At 42.6% G+C, this 16577-nt stretch overlaps 2 protein-coding genes across 3 annotated transcripts in view; both read right to left on the bottom strand.

The window, feature by feature from the left end:
- PWP2 (PWP2 small subunit processome component) overlaps positions 1-10227 on the bottom strand; it is a 34291-nt gene extending 24064 nt beyond the window's left edge. For both annotated transcript variants that reach the window (XM_075912638.1, XM_075912629.1), the window contains exons 1-8: positions 10070-10227; positions 9460-9572; positions 8042-8136; positions 7597-7696; positions 6622-6765; positions 5915-6050; positions 5256-5482; positions 3360-3503 (exon numbers count right to left, since the gene is read on the bottom strand). In XM_075912638.1, coding sequence (XP_075768753.1) covers positions 3360-3503; positions 5256-5482; positions 5915-6050; positions 6622-6765; positions 7597-7696; positions 8042-8136; positions 9460-9572; positions 10070-10087 — 977 coding nt within the window. In that variant the 5' untranslated portion in view covers positions 10088-10227. The remainder of the gene's footprint in view (positions 1-3359; positions 3504-5255; positions 5483-5914; positions 6051-6621; positions 6766-7596; positions 7697-8041; positions 8137-9459; positions 9573-10069) is intronic.
- Positions 10228-12621: 2394 nt separating this feature from the next.
- The window catches only part of TRAPPC10 (trafficking protein particle complex subunit 10), a 100175-nt gene continuing 96219 nt past the window's right edge, over positions 12622-16577 (bottom strand). Inside the window, exon 23 of the mRNA XM_006137887.3 lies at positions 12622-16145. Coding sequence (XP_006137949.1) covers positions 15907-16145 — 239 coding nt within the window. The 3' untranslated portion in view covers positions 12622-15906. The remainder of the gene's footprint in view (positions 16146-16577) is intronic.

The following is a 16577-nucleotide window of genomic DNA, read 5'->3' as shown; positions in this document are numbered from 1 at the left end:
ATTTTGATCATGAGAGCCAAAGTTCCTGTTACCACAAGACGGCAAATTCCACTGTAGTCTCTGGATCTGGGTCTGCTTATACTAGTGACAAATTTGATCCTAAGAGTCAAGGGAGCAGTAGCTGAAAGCATTCCTTGATCATACTCAATATACAGAACACAGCCAATTATGTGCTATTACATGACCATTACTGTGGTAACTGAATATTATACCAGAGAGCAGTAGGTGTCTTATTCCCAGTAATACAATTCTGGGGACTGGGCTAGCAGGAACAAACAATATCAGTGCATACTACTCTTATCTGCCTCTTTTTTTCCAGTTAATGACCAGATGACATTTTGAAGATATAAAATGCTACACAAGCGTTAAATATTATTTCTAGCCTTGGAGCACATTTGTCACAGCTCAATCCCGCAACCTGACACTATGTGTGCAGTGCTGGGGGGCCGGCTAGCAGAATAACCTCTGCTAAACCTGTCTCTGTGATTCCCCGAGACAAACTTATTCAATCTCAGTCCACCTGAGATCCAAAAAGAAAAAAAAAGACTGGTTCTTCACAGCCACCACCCAAGTGATTTCAAGAAAATCAGGGAAGAGATCACTTGGGAATACCCTCCCTAAGGTAAAGCTCTCCCTCCTGCCCCAACCTCCATTTTGCTTCGAGTTGGGAAAAACAGAGGGAATGCACAGACAACAATGGACTCCTCTCTTGTAACTACGCACTTAGTCCTAAGGACACAATAATCAACCAATACCAGTTAATTAGAATTTTAAAAAGCCCAAACTTTTATTATCAAAACAAAACTACAGCTGCAAGCATAATAAATTGGCTAGGTGGAAAGAGCCACAATTTGATATACAGGCAGTCCCCGGGTTACGTACAAGATAGGGACTATAGGTTTGTTCTTAAGTTGAATCTGTATGTAAGTCGGAACTGGCGTCCAGATTCAGACACTGCTGAAACTGACCGCCAGTTCTGACTTACATACAGAATCAACTTAAGAACCCCAGGCGTCCCCAAGTCAGCTGCTGCTGAAACTGATCAGCAGCTGATTCCAGGAAGCCCCGGGCAGAGCAACTCTGCCTGGGGCTTCCTGTAGTCAGCGCTGGTCAGTTTCAGCAGAAGCTGACTTGGGGACGCCTGGGGTAGAGCAGCTGGGGTGCTACTGGACCAACCCAGCAGCACCCCATCTGCTCTGCCCCAGACGTCCTGATTCAGCCGCTGCTGAAACTGACCAGCAGCGGCTGAATCAGGACCTGGGGCAGAGCAGCTGGGGTGCTGCCGGGTTGGTCCAGTAGCGCCCCAGCTGCTCTGCCCCAGAGTCCAAAACAAAAGCCTGGTCTGCTGGGGGGGGGGGAGCACACTAGCTGCGCCCTCCCCCCCCCCCAGCAGACCAGGGACACGGGGAGCAGAGCCGCAGCGGCAGCGGGGTGCCGCGCCTCTGAGGCTTTGCTCTGGCAAAGCCTCAGAGGTGAGGGACCCCGCCACGGCTGCGGCTTCAGTCTGGGTGCCTGTGGTCTGCTGGGGACGGTCCCCAGCAGATCACAGGCACCCGGACTGAAGCCGCAGCCGCGGGGGGTCCCGCGCCTCTGAGGCTTTGCCAGAGCAAAGCCTCAGAGGCGCGGGGAACCGCCGCTGCTGCCGCTCCAGTCTGGGTGCCTGTGGTCTGCTGGGGACGGTCCCCAGCAGACCACAGGCACCCTGACTGAAGCCGCAGCCGCGGGGGGGTCCCGCGCCTCTGAGGCTTTGCCAGAGCAAAGCCTCAGAGGCGCGGGGAACCGCCGCTGCTGCCGCTTCAGTCAAAGCGGCAGCAGCGGCGGTTCCCCGCGCCTCTGAGGCTTTGCTCTGGCAAAGCCTCAGAGGCGCGGGAACCCGCCCGGTGCCCCTGGTCTGCTGGAGACGGTCTCCAGCAGACCAGGGGCACCGGAGCAGCTTACGAACGGGGCTCTCTCGCCCCGACTTCCAGGGCGAGAAAGCCCCGTTCGTAAGTGCGGATCCGACGTAAGTCGGATCCGCGTAAGTCGGGGACTGCCTGTATATACACACTCAGGGAAAGTCCCTGGGCTGTAATCCTTAGTTACAAAAGAGAAAAACAATTATCCAGCTCAGACATGATTTCCAAACCCCCAAACAAGGAAAATAATAAACCCTGAGGACTATCTAAACTTTTCCCAACTTACACATTTCAAGAAGACCGTTCCTTGAGAGAGAAAGAGTTTCCCATCTCCCTCATTACCTGGGAGAAAGTTCTCTGCTCTCAAAGAAAGGAGAGAGAGAGAAAGAAGCCCTCTTTTCCAGTTTGAAATTCCTACCTGCATTATTGTTGACTGACTGCCTGACCCTCCCGCCCCCATCCACACACACCTTTGCTAAGTACCTGAGTTAACCCCTTAGTCACTGGGTGCTGGTCAGCATTCCTGATCTCGACAACATATCAATACAAAATGACTATCACTAAACAAATACAATCTCCTTAGCCCCATCAATTTTTTTTAAAATGAGTCTCGATTTGAAGTGATTTGTAAAGAAATTTGTGTTTTTTAAAATGCGCTAAATGTATTTCACCCCAGACAAAAAACACTGCCACACTGCTTAAAAAATGATCAACTTTGAAAATTTCAATCATTGAAAAAACTTTTATTTATTAAAAGACAGCGTTGAGCTAGCTGTGAATCATTTCTTCAGATATCTTTCAGACTTCTCGTGGGATAGAAGGAACAAATATGTAATATGGGAATAAAAAACCCAAATTTGAATTTTTAAAAAAGCAACTATGAACTTGAGTGAAGAGCTACTTTGAGGTACAAGATTAAAATTTGCCATAGTCTAGAAAAAAATCTACTTTGTTGTAAATGGAAATTGTACTTTCATTCTTTACACAATCCCTTTTAAGTTTAGCACACCATTCTACATAGCAGCCATTAAAATATATAAAAATATTCATCTGGTATATCATTTTGTCTTGAAAGCACTCTACACATGCTATTTATTAATACCTTTATGGCATGAGTAATTACCGGTAAGTAGCATTCTCATCTTATACAAATAGAAACTGACCCAGCTGGTGAATAACTAATTCAAAATCATAAAGAGGGTCTGTCAAGACTGGGATTAGAACTCAGTTCCTGGTTCAAATCATGTCTCTCCTTAATAAAGCAATTAAGTGCAATTAAATGGCTTCATTTAATCTTTCAAAGATTAATGTTCCTCTTTAATCAGTGTGGCTTCCTAATTTCAATTTATGACAGAAACGGCAATTACAACACCCAGTAGACTATTCAAGACTGTCATTCCATTACACTCTTCCTTCATTATTAGGCACAATGATCTGCTATGGGGCTTGCACAATTATACTAACCTTAAGGAATGGATGAGGTTGAACTCTGGAAGCTCATGAAGGTGAAAAATTCCAGAAGCAAAACCAGTGACTAGAAGATGTGTTTTCTTGTGGTAAGCCGCAGATGTCAGGTTATTAAAATCTCCTTCTTTGTTGAAAAAGTACCTATATGCCAAAGATAATACACCACAAAAACAATGTGAAGATGAATGACAGATGTACTCTTGCAATGACTATTCAATATATGGCAAGTACTTCGGAGGTAGTGCCACAAAAAACAATAAAACACAGTTCTTCAAGTTGCTTTTCTTTATATTTTGCCTTATTCCACCAGTTGAACCACTCCTCCCATCATGGACTTGGATTCACAGCAATTATAGTAACATGATTTAACAGAAGTTGCATATGATTATACACAATGAAAGATGCTTAAGGTGTCTATCCCTGAATTCTTAGATTAATCTAAATGAGTAATTGAAGCACAGGAGCTAAATACTGTACTCTTGGTACTCTGTAGCTCTTATGACTGTTTTGTATTTGATGGCTCTCAGGGATAAATAAACATAAGTTCGAATGTTATCCAACAATTGCATATTCCATTTTAAAAATTTCCTTACACTATAGGACAATATACCCCAGACTGTTTCACACTACAAAATAAGTCTTATTTGAAAATGTAGTCAAGTATCAGAGGGGTAGCCGTGTTAGTCTGAATCTACAAAAGCAGCGAGGAGTCCTGTGGCACCTTATAGACTAACCGAAGTGTTGGAGCATAAGCTTTCGTGGGCAAAGACTCACTTCGTCAGATGCATGTAGTGGAAATTTCCAGAGGAAGGTATAGATATGCAGGCCAGAATCAGGCTGGAGATGATGAGGTGGAGCCAATCAGGGAGGATGAGGCCCACTTCTAGTAGCTGATCTGGAGGTGTGAATTCCAAGAGAGGAGAAGCTTTTGTAGTTAGCAAGCCATTCACAGTCTTTGTTTAATCCTGAGTTGATTGTGTCAAACTTGAAGATGAACTGTAGCTCAGCAGTTTCTCTTTGAAGTCTGGTCCTGAAGTTTTTTGCTGCAGGATGGCTACCTTTAGATCTGCAATTGTGTGTCCAGGGAGATTGAAGTGTTCCCCAACAGGTTTTTGTATGTTGCCATTCCTAATATCTGATTTGTGTCCATTGATTCTTTGCCCACAAAAGCTTATGCTCCAACACTTCAGTTAGTCTATAAGGTGCCACAGGACTCCTCGTCACTTTTGAAAATGTAGCACTCCTTCAGAAAGGTCACCCAAACTGCTGAAGTTATCTACTACCTATCAGAAGCTAATGTCACTGCACCAAAATTCAGTACTTTGATGTCAACCCATATTTCTTCACAGAAATATAGCTCCACAGCAGCAGAAACAAAACATCTATGAACGCTACTGCAAGATGGCACACGCTGGACCTCTTTACATCTCCTCTGCTTTTAATTTAAGGTGTAAACTTTGCAAGCAATCTTTTGTGCCATAAAACAAAAGAACTTAATCCTTAGCAAATGAAGGGAAATCTTCTATTTATTCCTCACAAATTGTATAAATCACTATTCACATGCTCAGGGAATGACAAAAGGATGTTCTATTGAAGGCAATAATAACAAGATTTAATGACTGAAAGTTGGATAGATTTGTCCACTAGCTTCAAATAAGACAGAGTAAATTAATGCAAAGTGAGCAGAAGCCATTGCAATGAATCTATGCTATATCTTTTAAACATTTAGATAGACAGGTGAGAGGATTATTCTGGGAGGGGTGGGTGAGATTCTGTGGCCTGCACTGTGCAGGGGGTCAGACTAGATGATCATAATGGTCCCTTCTGACCTTAAAGTCTATGAGTCTATGAGACAGACAGACAGATCCCTGTTATTTTTGAAAGATCACCTACTTTGCTGCACGTGAATATTTCACTTTCTCTCTCCTTTCTTGTTCATTTGTAGTGGCTTTTCCATGAATCACCTCACCCTTGGGTTCTTCAATAAAATCTTCACCCAGGTCTTTCACTGACTCATTTTTGTCTTCAGTTCTATCTTTGGGAGGCATGGGCTTTAGACCGTCCAGCTCTGTATCACACTGCCACACACACAGAGCCCCATCCTGGCTAACTGTGTATAGCTGGAGTATAAAACACACATACATCTATTGTGAACATCATACAACCCTATGGTATCATAATCAGCTGAACTAAACAGCATATCAGCCCATCATAAAACAGATTACTTGATAGTTCAGGTTGTAACCAGTTTACAATATAAAACATTATTTTAGTGCCCCTATACATTTGGCTTAGAAAATTCATTTATCTTGAAAATTACAAGGTTTACTCTGACGACAGAGAAAAACATTTCTGCAACTTCTAAAAGACAATCTGGTAAATCATCTTTGAATTACAGAACCTTAAATAATCTAATAGGTATTTTCCATCAGTAATTTCTATGGAACACTTCACTGGAATATGAGCGCAAAGGAAATTCAGTAGGGTTATCTAAAGATGGAAAGATGCTGAGACAATTTTAATATGAGCATTCAAATAAGTTCTTTACATACATCTAGACTATTCTCTTCAAAAAAGCAGGCTACGATTGCATCTTTATGTCCCCCAAGAGAGTAATAAATCAAGTTAGCCCATCGCTCAGCTCCAAACACCCATGTTGACATGTCCTTGCTACCAACTGCGAAGCACCTACAAAAGAAAATACAGGGCAAGTCAGATCAGCGAATGGGTTCACAAACTTTCCCATTATGTGGATGCCATTTTAACAGAGAGGTGCAGACATTTAACATGTGATTCAGACTGGACAGCTGGCAGTCTTGACAGGGATGCCAAGAATTGAATCGGCAGAGAGAGCGAGAGAGAGAGAGTGTGTCAACTACACACACTCCATAAGAGTTGCCCCCCATGTGGAGACACATTTTAAGGGATGGTTGTACCCGGTTGCTGCTCCAGATGTGTCTATATGCTATAGATACGTATTCAGACAGCTTTAAAAAAATTAATTATATATAGATTTAAGAAAATACACTGAGCAATTGAGAAATCAAAAGGAGCTTTCAAAGCCAATGAGAGACTTGAGAATTTGGAGACTGGACTAGAGCTTTCATAAACAAACAAATGTAATTTTTATCGGAGCAAAATATCAGGATCCAACATGTACATTCTTCTGATGTATACCAAAATTTACTGTAAAGTGGGGCTCACAAGACCATCTAAGGAGCTAGGAGCACAAGTCCCACTGATTGTTGTAACTACTTACTTGGAATCATTAGTCCAGTCAATGCATGTTGTTTCATCATATGGACCATAGTAAGTTTTGTCCAGCACAAAGGCATTAAATTCTCGCTTCTTTCCAGGGGCATGGTACATAAGAGCAACATTGTCCTTCGTGATCACAAATTTCCTATCACACAGAAAACAGAAAGCAAAATCATACACAGAATTGTAGAAGGAACCAGTCTTTCAGTGCTAGAAACATGAACAACACACCAAAATAATATTAGAATGGGGGTATTTCTTCTTGTGTGATTAAAGGATATATATGTACTATTGCTAAGCTGGAAGAGTAAAAAAGTCCTGGCATGTAAAATACATCACCTGTGTCTATAGTGCCCTCCATTTCACCAAATTTGTACATATGTACATAAACAGTTTGTTATACCCACGAAGAAAAATGGTCATTAAAATCAATTAAGATAGCTCCAGGAAAACAAACTCTTAGAAGCAAGGAAATGTCAATAATTAAGATACCCTTTTCAGTATACCTAAACCCTCACCTTTTTACTATTTTCATGGACAGACTCTACCCCGTTCTAAATAAGTTCTCTATCACCACTCAAGATCCTATAATATAAAACCTTAACTTTAACCTCTGGTGCATCAACATGTGTATCTCTTAGACACCTCTGCACCAAAGAAGTTGCATTTTCCCATGAGAAAACATATTGTGAAGTCAGAAAAAAGATTTTAAAATAGTGCCCTACCAGAGGTAAAGAGTATCCTGGAAAAAAGCAAGGTGTGAAGCTTGACTATCTCCCACTCATCTACTCTGCCCCATAACCCACAGTCCAGCGTACAGAAACTGACTCAGTTCAAATATTCATTGATTACTTCCTCCAACCCCTCCAGCACCACAGATTAACAAATTTTATTCCTTGACTTACCCAAACGTTTAAATCAATTACAGCTTTCATTACCTACACACTTTAAAAGGTTTTTTAAAGATTCTGTTTACCTGCCATCTGGGGAAAAGCAGACACAGTGCACTGGCTTCTGAAAATGGAACTGATGTATTACAGATTTACTGAGCAAACTGACAAGCAAGGCAGCTCCCTCTGTAAGAAAGGAAGGAAAGGGATCACTGAAATTATTTGACATTCTAAATAAACTACAGATGCGTAGATTTAATTTTTTTTAATCCAATCATCATTTCTGGGGTTGGGGCGGGCTTTTCAGTGGAACACCAGTTAAAAGAATTAGTATAGTAAATCTGAAGAAAATTAAAGAAGCCACATTCTCATTCAATAACTTTGAAAATTCTGAGGAAGAAATGTATGTTTTCAGACTTTAGTTTTTCTCAAGTGTGGCTAGTTATGGATAATTATCATGTTTAATAAAATGGATTGTCTGCTGTAGTCCTCTGACACCCCTTTAGGAACAAACTCCCCCTCACCAAATACCTTCATCAACTAATATGGCAAGAGTTCCATCTGGAGAGAGCCCCACACATGTGACATTGTGCCGTGTTGCCAATGGTACCGTTTCCGACTTATTACTGGAGGAAAAGAAAATCAATAAAACAATATTAATCACAATGGTGTAACAGTGATCTAATGACTTTGCAATATATTAACGCTTTTCATTTTCATAGGAATATGACTTAATTGCTAGTAAAGGGTCAGCATGGGCTGGGAGCAATGTGGAAACGGTGCGTAAACCTTGGGATTACTTCACACTGTTCAATAGTAACCCTTGTGAATGAAGAAGCAGTGATGCTGAATGCAAAGCTGCCTAGTGCACAGCACCACAATGCAGACCTTTCAAGACAGGAAGGTTAAAAGTAGAGATCAGGGACACCACATCAAATGCATACTGACATTATTGGCCATCTTGACTTGTGGTTTTAAAATGTTTTCATTTGTACAGCTGCTCTTCCCGATCCAGGAACATGAATAGAGCACTGCAAATCTGCAAACATCCATTCTATATCCACAGACCATACTTGTGGATCAGATGCAGATAAAAAAATTATATCCATGCAGGGCTCTACACATGAAACATGCATTCTCTGAAATCTCCTGGCAGCCTTTTACAGAAGGGGAGAGGGGCTGGCTAGGAATCCAGGGCCAGGGTACGCAGCCATGGGCAGGCTGGGAAAAAGGCTGCCTGGAGGCTGACAGTAAGTGCCATGGTTGACTTCCCCTGGTCTGGCAAATTCCCTCACCAGTCAGGTCCTGAGGGTGCTAGACTACTGAGGTCCAACCTGTATAAAGGCTTCACTTTAAAAGAACAATCCTACTACAAGGGAGTGGTGGAGTCTGAAATTGCTAGTAATCTTTTATTCCAGACACCTTTGTATCAGGCAGATTGTTCCCCTCCCTTTCACCAAGATACTTTTCATTTGAGAAGAAGTGCACTTTTATTCTGGAAGCCTGCAGTGTCTGTATACAAAGCAAAATCTTCCGCCTGCTTGTCACTGATTAACTAGCCATACACTAATCCTGTTCTTTTCAGGTTTTCACACTATCACATATAGAGTTCCTCATACAGGGCTCATCTGTATGCCTACCAGTCATCAGTACATTTTATAACACCACAAAGAAATAGGGAGAACCATTTTACAGAGGTACAGACTGATTTAGTGACTTGCCCAAAGAAGCAGATCAATATCCAGCCAAGAACTGAATCCAGGTCTTGCATAGACCTGTACCACTAGGCTAGAAGTTTTCCTACCAGTAATCCCTTGCCCACTGCTGTGGTCGCATCCACACACTTCACTATCCAGCATCCCCAACCCTATTTTGGGGCCAGCCTTTTAGGAGTTTAAATGAAGATGTCAGCAAGAGAGGCGTAGATGGTGCAAGCCGAAATCACTTACTTTTTCAGGTCAAAGACAGTGACTCTGTTCCCAACGGGGCTGATGACACAATTACCATCTGGGGTGAAATTCAGGTTTCCACGCCGATAAACAGTGCCTAGCAAGTTCGAGAACTTGGGAGAGAAGGAGAGGAAGCGCTGAGTGGGGACTCCACAGGAAGGAGCATCCCTGGGAAGAGCAGCTGCAAGATCAGGGCGGTTACAGCCCCAAGGGGGAGCTCAATGTGCTGGCAGGGCGGGCAGGGCTGGGTGCAAGTAAAGAGGGAAGAGCCACTGGGTGCTCAGAGCAGGACGTGTGGGGAGCCGTGGGGCAGTGCAGGGGGCGGGGGGGAGCGCAGAGATCCATGCAACAAGGGACGGGGCGATCCCAAGGGCTGCAGGGGTAGGGGGTGTGCGGGGGGCAGGGAGGCGCTGCAGGGAGCCCAGGGCAGGAGGTGCACGGGGGGGGGGGTAAGGGAGGGGGCACCAGGGTCCCAGAGTGTTTCAGAGGGAGCCACCCGGGGGTGCCCGCGGGGCGCTGCAGGGGGCGGCTCCAGGAGCAGGGTGCGGGGGGGGGGGGAGGCCTCGGGCCGTGCTAGTGAGAAACGCGCGCGCGCCCCTCCCCCCCTTACCCTGTAAGCGAACTTCATCCCCGCGGCCGCTCGCTCGCGCGCTGGCCCCGCTGAGTCCCCTCTCCCGGCACGTGGAAAGCGCGTTCGCCAGCCGCCGCGAGCTCCCTCACTTCCGGGTCACTCCCGGCCGCGGCCTGGGCCTGTCCCGGCAGCGCCCCCTGGCGCGCGGGAGGGAAAAGGCTCCGCAGCTGCGGGCAGCAGCTCGTGTCTGGCGCGGCCCCGGGGGCTGGGCGGGCAGGGGAGCGGGCCGGCCAGGAAACAAGGGGCAGCAGCTGAGCTACGCGTGGTCACCGCAGCAGGGGGGGGGGGCCGGGGGCGGGTAAGGAACGAGCTTAGCGGCTCTCCCCGTTAGCAAGCTCAGACCCCCCCCCTCTGGAATTCAAGTTTTCATAATGGGCCCTGACCCACCCCCCTCCCACTCCCACTCTATTCCCACCCTTCTGCCACCTTCTTCCTACCCTGACTCTTCTGCCCCTTTCCTCCCTCCCCCTTGGTTTAGCCTCTTGCCCAGTGTCTCCCATCTCGCTCCCCCTCCTTCCCACCCCCTTGTACACACTGCTAGCCAAGGGCAGCGCTAGAGTGGCTGCCAGCAACTGGTGCCCTAGGCAAACCATGCAATCAGCACCCCCGCCTCCAAACCCCTCAATGATATTGCGCCACCATTTGGCACCCCATTTAACTTGGTGCCCTAGGTGACTGCCTATCTGGCTAGCAGTTGCTCCCAGAGCGCTGCTGGCACGGCCCCTATAGGGCCCAGGGGGCCAGAGACCCCACTTTACTTCTATTTTTCCTCAATCTCAAAACCATTTTGCATGAGCTTCAGAGAAGCCAAGTTTGTTTTTTCCTGTTACAGACTAACAGTCAAATAGCACCGTAAAGACGAACAAAACATGTATCATACCCTCTACGAGCATTCATCAGCACAACCCACTTCTTTAGATGGCTCCACAAAAACTTATGATGGCACCTGCATGTTATCAGTCTTTAAGGTACTCCCAGATTATTCATTATTTACGTTTTTCCTGTTTTCCACGAGTTCTCCAAGAATGACTGACAGAGGAGACCCCACAGGACTGTTGAAGGGCATAGTACTTGCCTTTTTTTTTTTTTCTTAAATAAAGCTGGGCTGGCGAGAACAAAGGGGCTCTGGGAAATTAGTAAACTAGCCCGATTAGCTCAGCTAGCTGGAAAACTACTGCAACAAATCATCAGTTTAACAGAAGGAGGTAACAGGGCTATGAGGAGTAGCCAGCACTGATTTGTCAACAAACCCAGGCAATGCATTCAGATTTATTTCGAGACTGCTAGTGGTCAAATAGATTTGTATGTGCAATTATGCTCCAGCAGTAACACATCAGTCTATTGTGGGGGGGCATATGTAAATCCCTCTCTGTTCCCATGACAGGAGCTTGCTCAGCATGCCCTGAGTTCACATCTAGACTAAAAAAAATAGCTCAGTTTTAACACTAACATACTTTCAAGACATTTCCTAGTCTAACTATGATCCAAGACAAAACTCAGGCAGTGTCAGCTCAAATTATGCAGCAGGGAAGAATATACATCAAAGCACCAAGGAGAAGAGTAAAATTTCCCAGGTAGTCTACTCAGTCTATTCATGGCAAGGAAACCCAGTGCAGGACTTATCCCTGGATTTGAATGGTCTTGGCACCAAGATTGGTTTTTTCTCCAAAGCTCATCTTTATTGTTCTCTAGGACAGAACACCAGCACCATAGTGTAAGTGAACTCCACTCTAGCTAACACACTGGCTCTCAGTACTGAGCTTTCTAGAATCTGACCAAGGGCACTAATGGCAAGAAACCGCAGTCACCCCTCACTTTTCAAGTGAGTAGGGACCCCAGGTGAGACCCTTTTATGTTAAGTGACCAGAATATTCCCAGGTAAAACAGAGATGGCCCTAACTCACCAGCTGGCTCAAGAGATCAACTAGTACTTCTAAAGGAGAATTAAATTGAAAATCTTTCTAGAGATTACCTGGTCCCTCCCACATCACTGTACTTTCTCCTCTGAGTCTGTACTCTATCTTATCTGCCTCTTCTACAAAGGACAGGCCACCTGGCAACTGGCTGGCTCAGGAGAGAAACTGTATCTTAGTCTTCTCTCCTTCCTCAGGTGACGGTGAAGGTCCCATAGAGCGTAAGTTCTGTTCTGTAATCACTACACGTTGCAGTAAAAGGGGCGGTCAGTGAGCACCAAAAGACTAGCAATTCAATTCTAGCAGTGGAGTTACCTGAAACAGTAAGTAGCAGCAGCCTAGGTTTCAAACTTGGGATGCCTTTGTGCAAAAGCATTAACTGATTAGAGTTGCCTGTATGGAGAAACCTATTCTCCAATGCTTCCCCCTTCTCCCCTGTAACAGTTATGTTTCAAATACCTCCCATTTAAATTTAACTAAGGCTTGCTTTAAAAATATTCATCTACTTCAACCCAATCAGAGGAAGTAAAGTTTACAGTCTGAAGAGTAGTAAAAGGATTTATAGTCACTTTGCTATTTAAAGTGCAAAAGTTTGAGAATCACAACAGAGACTCTGGATTTCTTTTTAAAACATGTATATTTTTAGAATTATAATGCTTACATTTTCAGTAAACCATCTTAATACAATTTGTTTAGTCTAACAATATATATTACAGAACAATGTGAAAAATGATTTTAATAGTAAACCAAGAAAATGGATTCAATCATAATACCCACAGTATCAAAGTCACTAACTTGTCACCTTTTCCAGTCACAGAATCCCAGCAGCCATCCATATTAAACGATGTTTGGGTTTTACGGGTTTTATCTGGATTAAAATTGTCTAAGTATAAATTCCACAAAAAAGGGCATCCCCTTCACAGAAAGAAGATGGAATAAAAATAAGGCTTTGTACTAGCACATTTAATTATTTTAGCAACCTTGGTCTAAGTAAACTATGTAGATTACTACAAGAATGTTTACTCATTCTCCAATTTCTTTTTCCATTCCCTTTCAAAGAGGATGGTTTTATTTCTTTACTTTTCACATAACCTGAGTTTTAAAACAAAGGAAAAAATGAAAGTTTATCCTATCAATTTCTTGTAGGTTAATTTTTATTGACAAATATTTAATACGGGATAATTTTACTGTTGAGTGCCTTGACAATGGGACCGTATACAACTGCAGGTAGAAACTCACAATCTCACATTAAGTGCAACAATTTCCGTGCTAGCAGGAGGAAACAACAAGGAGAGTTATAATCTTTCCAGTCACACACAAAGCTGTGACATTCACCAAAATTATACCTCTTTTACATGTGACAGTATATACAATGTTTAACAGATAAATATATATAGCTAAATTCTTTATCTCCAGTTACACAAATTTTAACTTTGCTTCACAATAATTCTACATCTGCACATTTTCCTAAATAGAAGTCCAACCTACTTCATCCATCCTATATGCAGAAGTCTTACCTCTTAAGTAGGACTAATTAGACTAAGCCTTTGTGGTAGTTTTTGTAATAAAAGTTGATTGTTTAGATGTCTCATTTATACTTAAATATTTTCCTCTTTTATAATCAGGGCAGAGAACATGCAAACCAGTTAAATACAAATACAAATTTATCAGAGAACTTAATTAGAAACCAAACAGCTTACATTATCTGAATGCACTTTTAAACACTGACATTTTCTTCAGTAGAGGTCAGTGCAGGCTAGCAACCACAACCTAGATCAGTGGGCCCCAATGTGGTGCCCGCGGGTGTCATGGCGCCCGCCGGGCCATTTATGTGCGCCCACCGAACAATTTGGGCCAGCCCTGCCCTGGGCACATGGCACATGCACTGTGCTGACTCTCAGCAGCCCCTGCGTTGCCCCGCCCCAGGGCACGTGGCCCCGGCCCCGGGCGCCCAGCAGCCCCAAAAGGTTGGGGACCACTGACCTAGATCAATTTTGTAGTGCAGAGGAAATCCCAGTGTATATAGACTGTAAAACCTACTTTTCCTTCCTCAGTGAGAACATTAGAACTGACTATTCATCCAGGTTGTTTTTGTGGATCCCTCTTCCATCCCTTAATGATTTTTACATGCACAGCAAATAGACTGTAGCTACTCAGAAAGCTACAAAAGCAATTCATGATATGAAAGAAAAGGAAAATCAGCAGAACAACTAATTTAAAGTTCTAGTTTAGGTAGCAAATTTAATTAGTTTATTTATTTTAAATTCCATGCATTGTAGAGCAAATATTTTGGCAGATTCATGGAAAAAACTTTAAATGTTTATCTTTTCCTATCTAAAAACCACCCGTCCCCCCCCAAACTGATTATTGCAACAGCCAAACTGAGTGAATTTTAAAGCATAAGGAGTCACAAACAAGTAAAAACCCTGAAGATAATTTAAATGTGGATTTTTCTTTGTTCTATATTTCTCTTTACTTAGAAGTATTAAGAACCCATGGAAACAAACGCAGAGAATTCCTGTTATTCCTTTAAAGCTTGTATTATACAGGTTTTTCACCAAGAGGCCACATATCTGCTGGAATCATGTATCAGTTCATTCTGATTTTTTTCCTCCCAAAGACTACCAGTGAATATCAGCGAAATACATATGTACAAAAATACAGAGCTTTTGAGAACTGGAAAAGGTTTAAAACACTACACTTATTTACAAGCTGTGACTTTCACTCCAATAAAAACACACATTTATTTTCTTTATTTTTGGTGCAACTTATACACAGACATATCAGTTAGTTTGGACTTTTATTTAAATAATCAACCATATATACAATAAAATTTACAACTGAAAAATAATCAGTTGGTATGGGATGACTGCAGTTTGCTGGACCAGAAGAGGTTCAATTCTAGGACTTTAATCCTTCCCCCATAATGAGAATAGAAAGTCAAGTAATATCTTTATTTTAAACATTATTTACTTCAGAAAATTAGGATAAGGTGCAAAAATATATATGACTCTGGAGTCCATAACAGTACACACTAATTAGGGCCAGGTAGTCAAAAGGAAACAGACTTTGGTTTAAAAAAATAAGCTAGTATTTAATAAAAAGTTACCTATCTGATCTGTTGCTACTTCTCATTAGTTATCAATATCCGAGGGAAAAAACATGGTCCCATGAACATTTATTCCTGAACATAACCACTTACATACCATACTATTGTTTGTGTCGAGGGCCATGCCTTTTAAAAGGTCTACCTTAAATGAACATCTTGGTATGATTCCAAAGGACTTATATGGGTAAATAATTCATATGTCCCAACGCACAGAAGAGGTTAAACAAATCTGCAGGAAAAATATATATATATAATTTTTAAACTCTTCTATATGCTGTGGGATTCAGAATCACTCACCCTGTTCTTTACAAATCTGGAAAGCTATCCTGGTCCAGGAAACCAGACAGTCGTGTGACTAGAAAGGCACACATTTGAGTCATTAACAGCCACATTGCAAGGCTTACTGTATGTCAACCTGAAACATTTATGTGAACAGAAATCTGACTGCTTTAAAAGAAAACATCAGATCTGAAGGATGCTCCAGTTACATAAACAACAGACCAACTGCAGCAAGCATCTTGACTTTACCAGCAGGATGTGATTGAAAGGAAAAACAAAAAAAATCATTTTACACAAAACATACTAAAGTAACGATAGAAACTAGTTGACACAAGCTCCATTGTACATTTAAATTGATAAAATTGTCTGATGCTTCCATGGCCAGTCAGCGTTGAGTTGCCACAGGTCTGGTTTAAATCAGAATGTTACAATGAAGAATAGGTTATGATCTATTAAAGTGCATTCATATCAAGTCTTTAATGGTTTTGTTTTCCTTGTTAATTTATACTGAATCATCATGTGATATTGACTTCCAGAACATGGTCATCCTTGCTGGGAATAACAATGATTTGCATGCCTGTGCTACAGTTGAAGACCTGACCTGGGGAAAAGGATTGTAGACGGGGCATTGGCAAACCTTTATGTTCCCCACTGGCTGTTGAATGTAAGCTGCCTCTACTCTTTATGCTACTGTTGTCAGCCTGATCATCCATATTCTTGTCCACAGAGAGGTTATCATTTTCAATCCAACTGTCTAAGAAAACAAAAAAACAATCATTCTACAAAATTAATTGATATAAACAGCTTTAAATTAATACTCTTGTGCTACAGTGCAGAGTTACTACTCATTAGTGAGGACAAAACTAAGACTTCATCATCCTAGGAACAGTCATGGCCATTTACTACCCTCTCTAGAAGTACAAACTATATACATTTTATTTTTAAGTTTTCCACAATTGCAATCACTGGTGCAGTTTTGCTACTGTGAAAAATAGTGGAAGTGCTAGATTACAGAAAGCCCTTGTGTTTTAACTACAAAGTTCTACACCTGCTCTGAGCTGGTCTACATGTTAGGGACTGCCAGTAACTTATCTACACTACTGCTTCCACTACTGGGAAAATGTTCAGAAAAAGATTAATTCAGATAAGACAGGTTGAACGTAAGTGTTTTCCAGGTGCCCATAGT

This window comes from Pelodiscus sinensis, chromosome 1 (assembly GCF_049634645.1).
Source record: "Pelodiscus sinensis isolate JC-2024 chromosome 1, ASM4963464v1, whole genome shotgun sequence".
In the NCBI taxonomy this organism is placed as follows: Eukaryota; Metazoa; Chordata; order Testudines; family Trionychidae; genus Pelodiscus; species Pelodiscus sinensis.
This window is presented reverse-complemented; position numbering and strand designations above follow the sequence as displayed.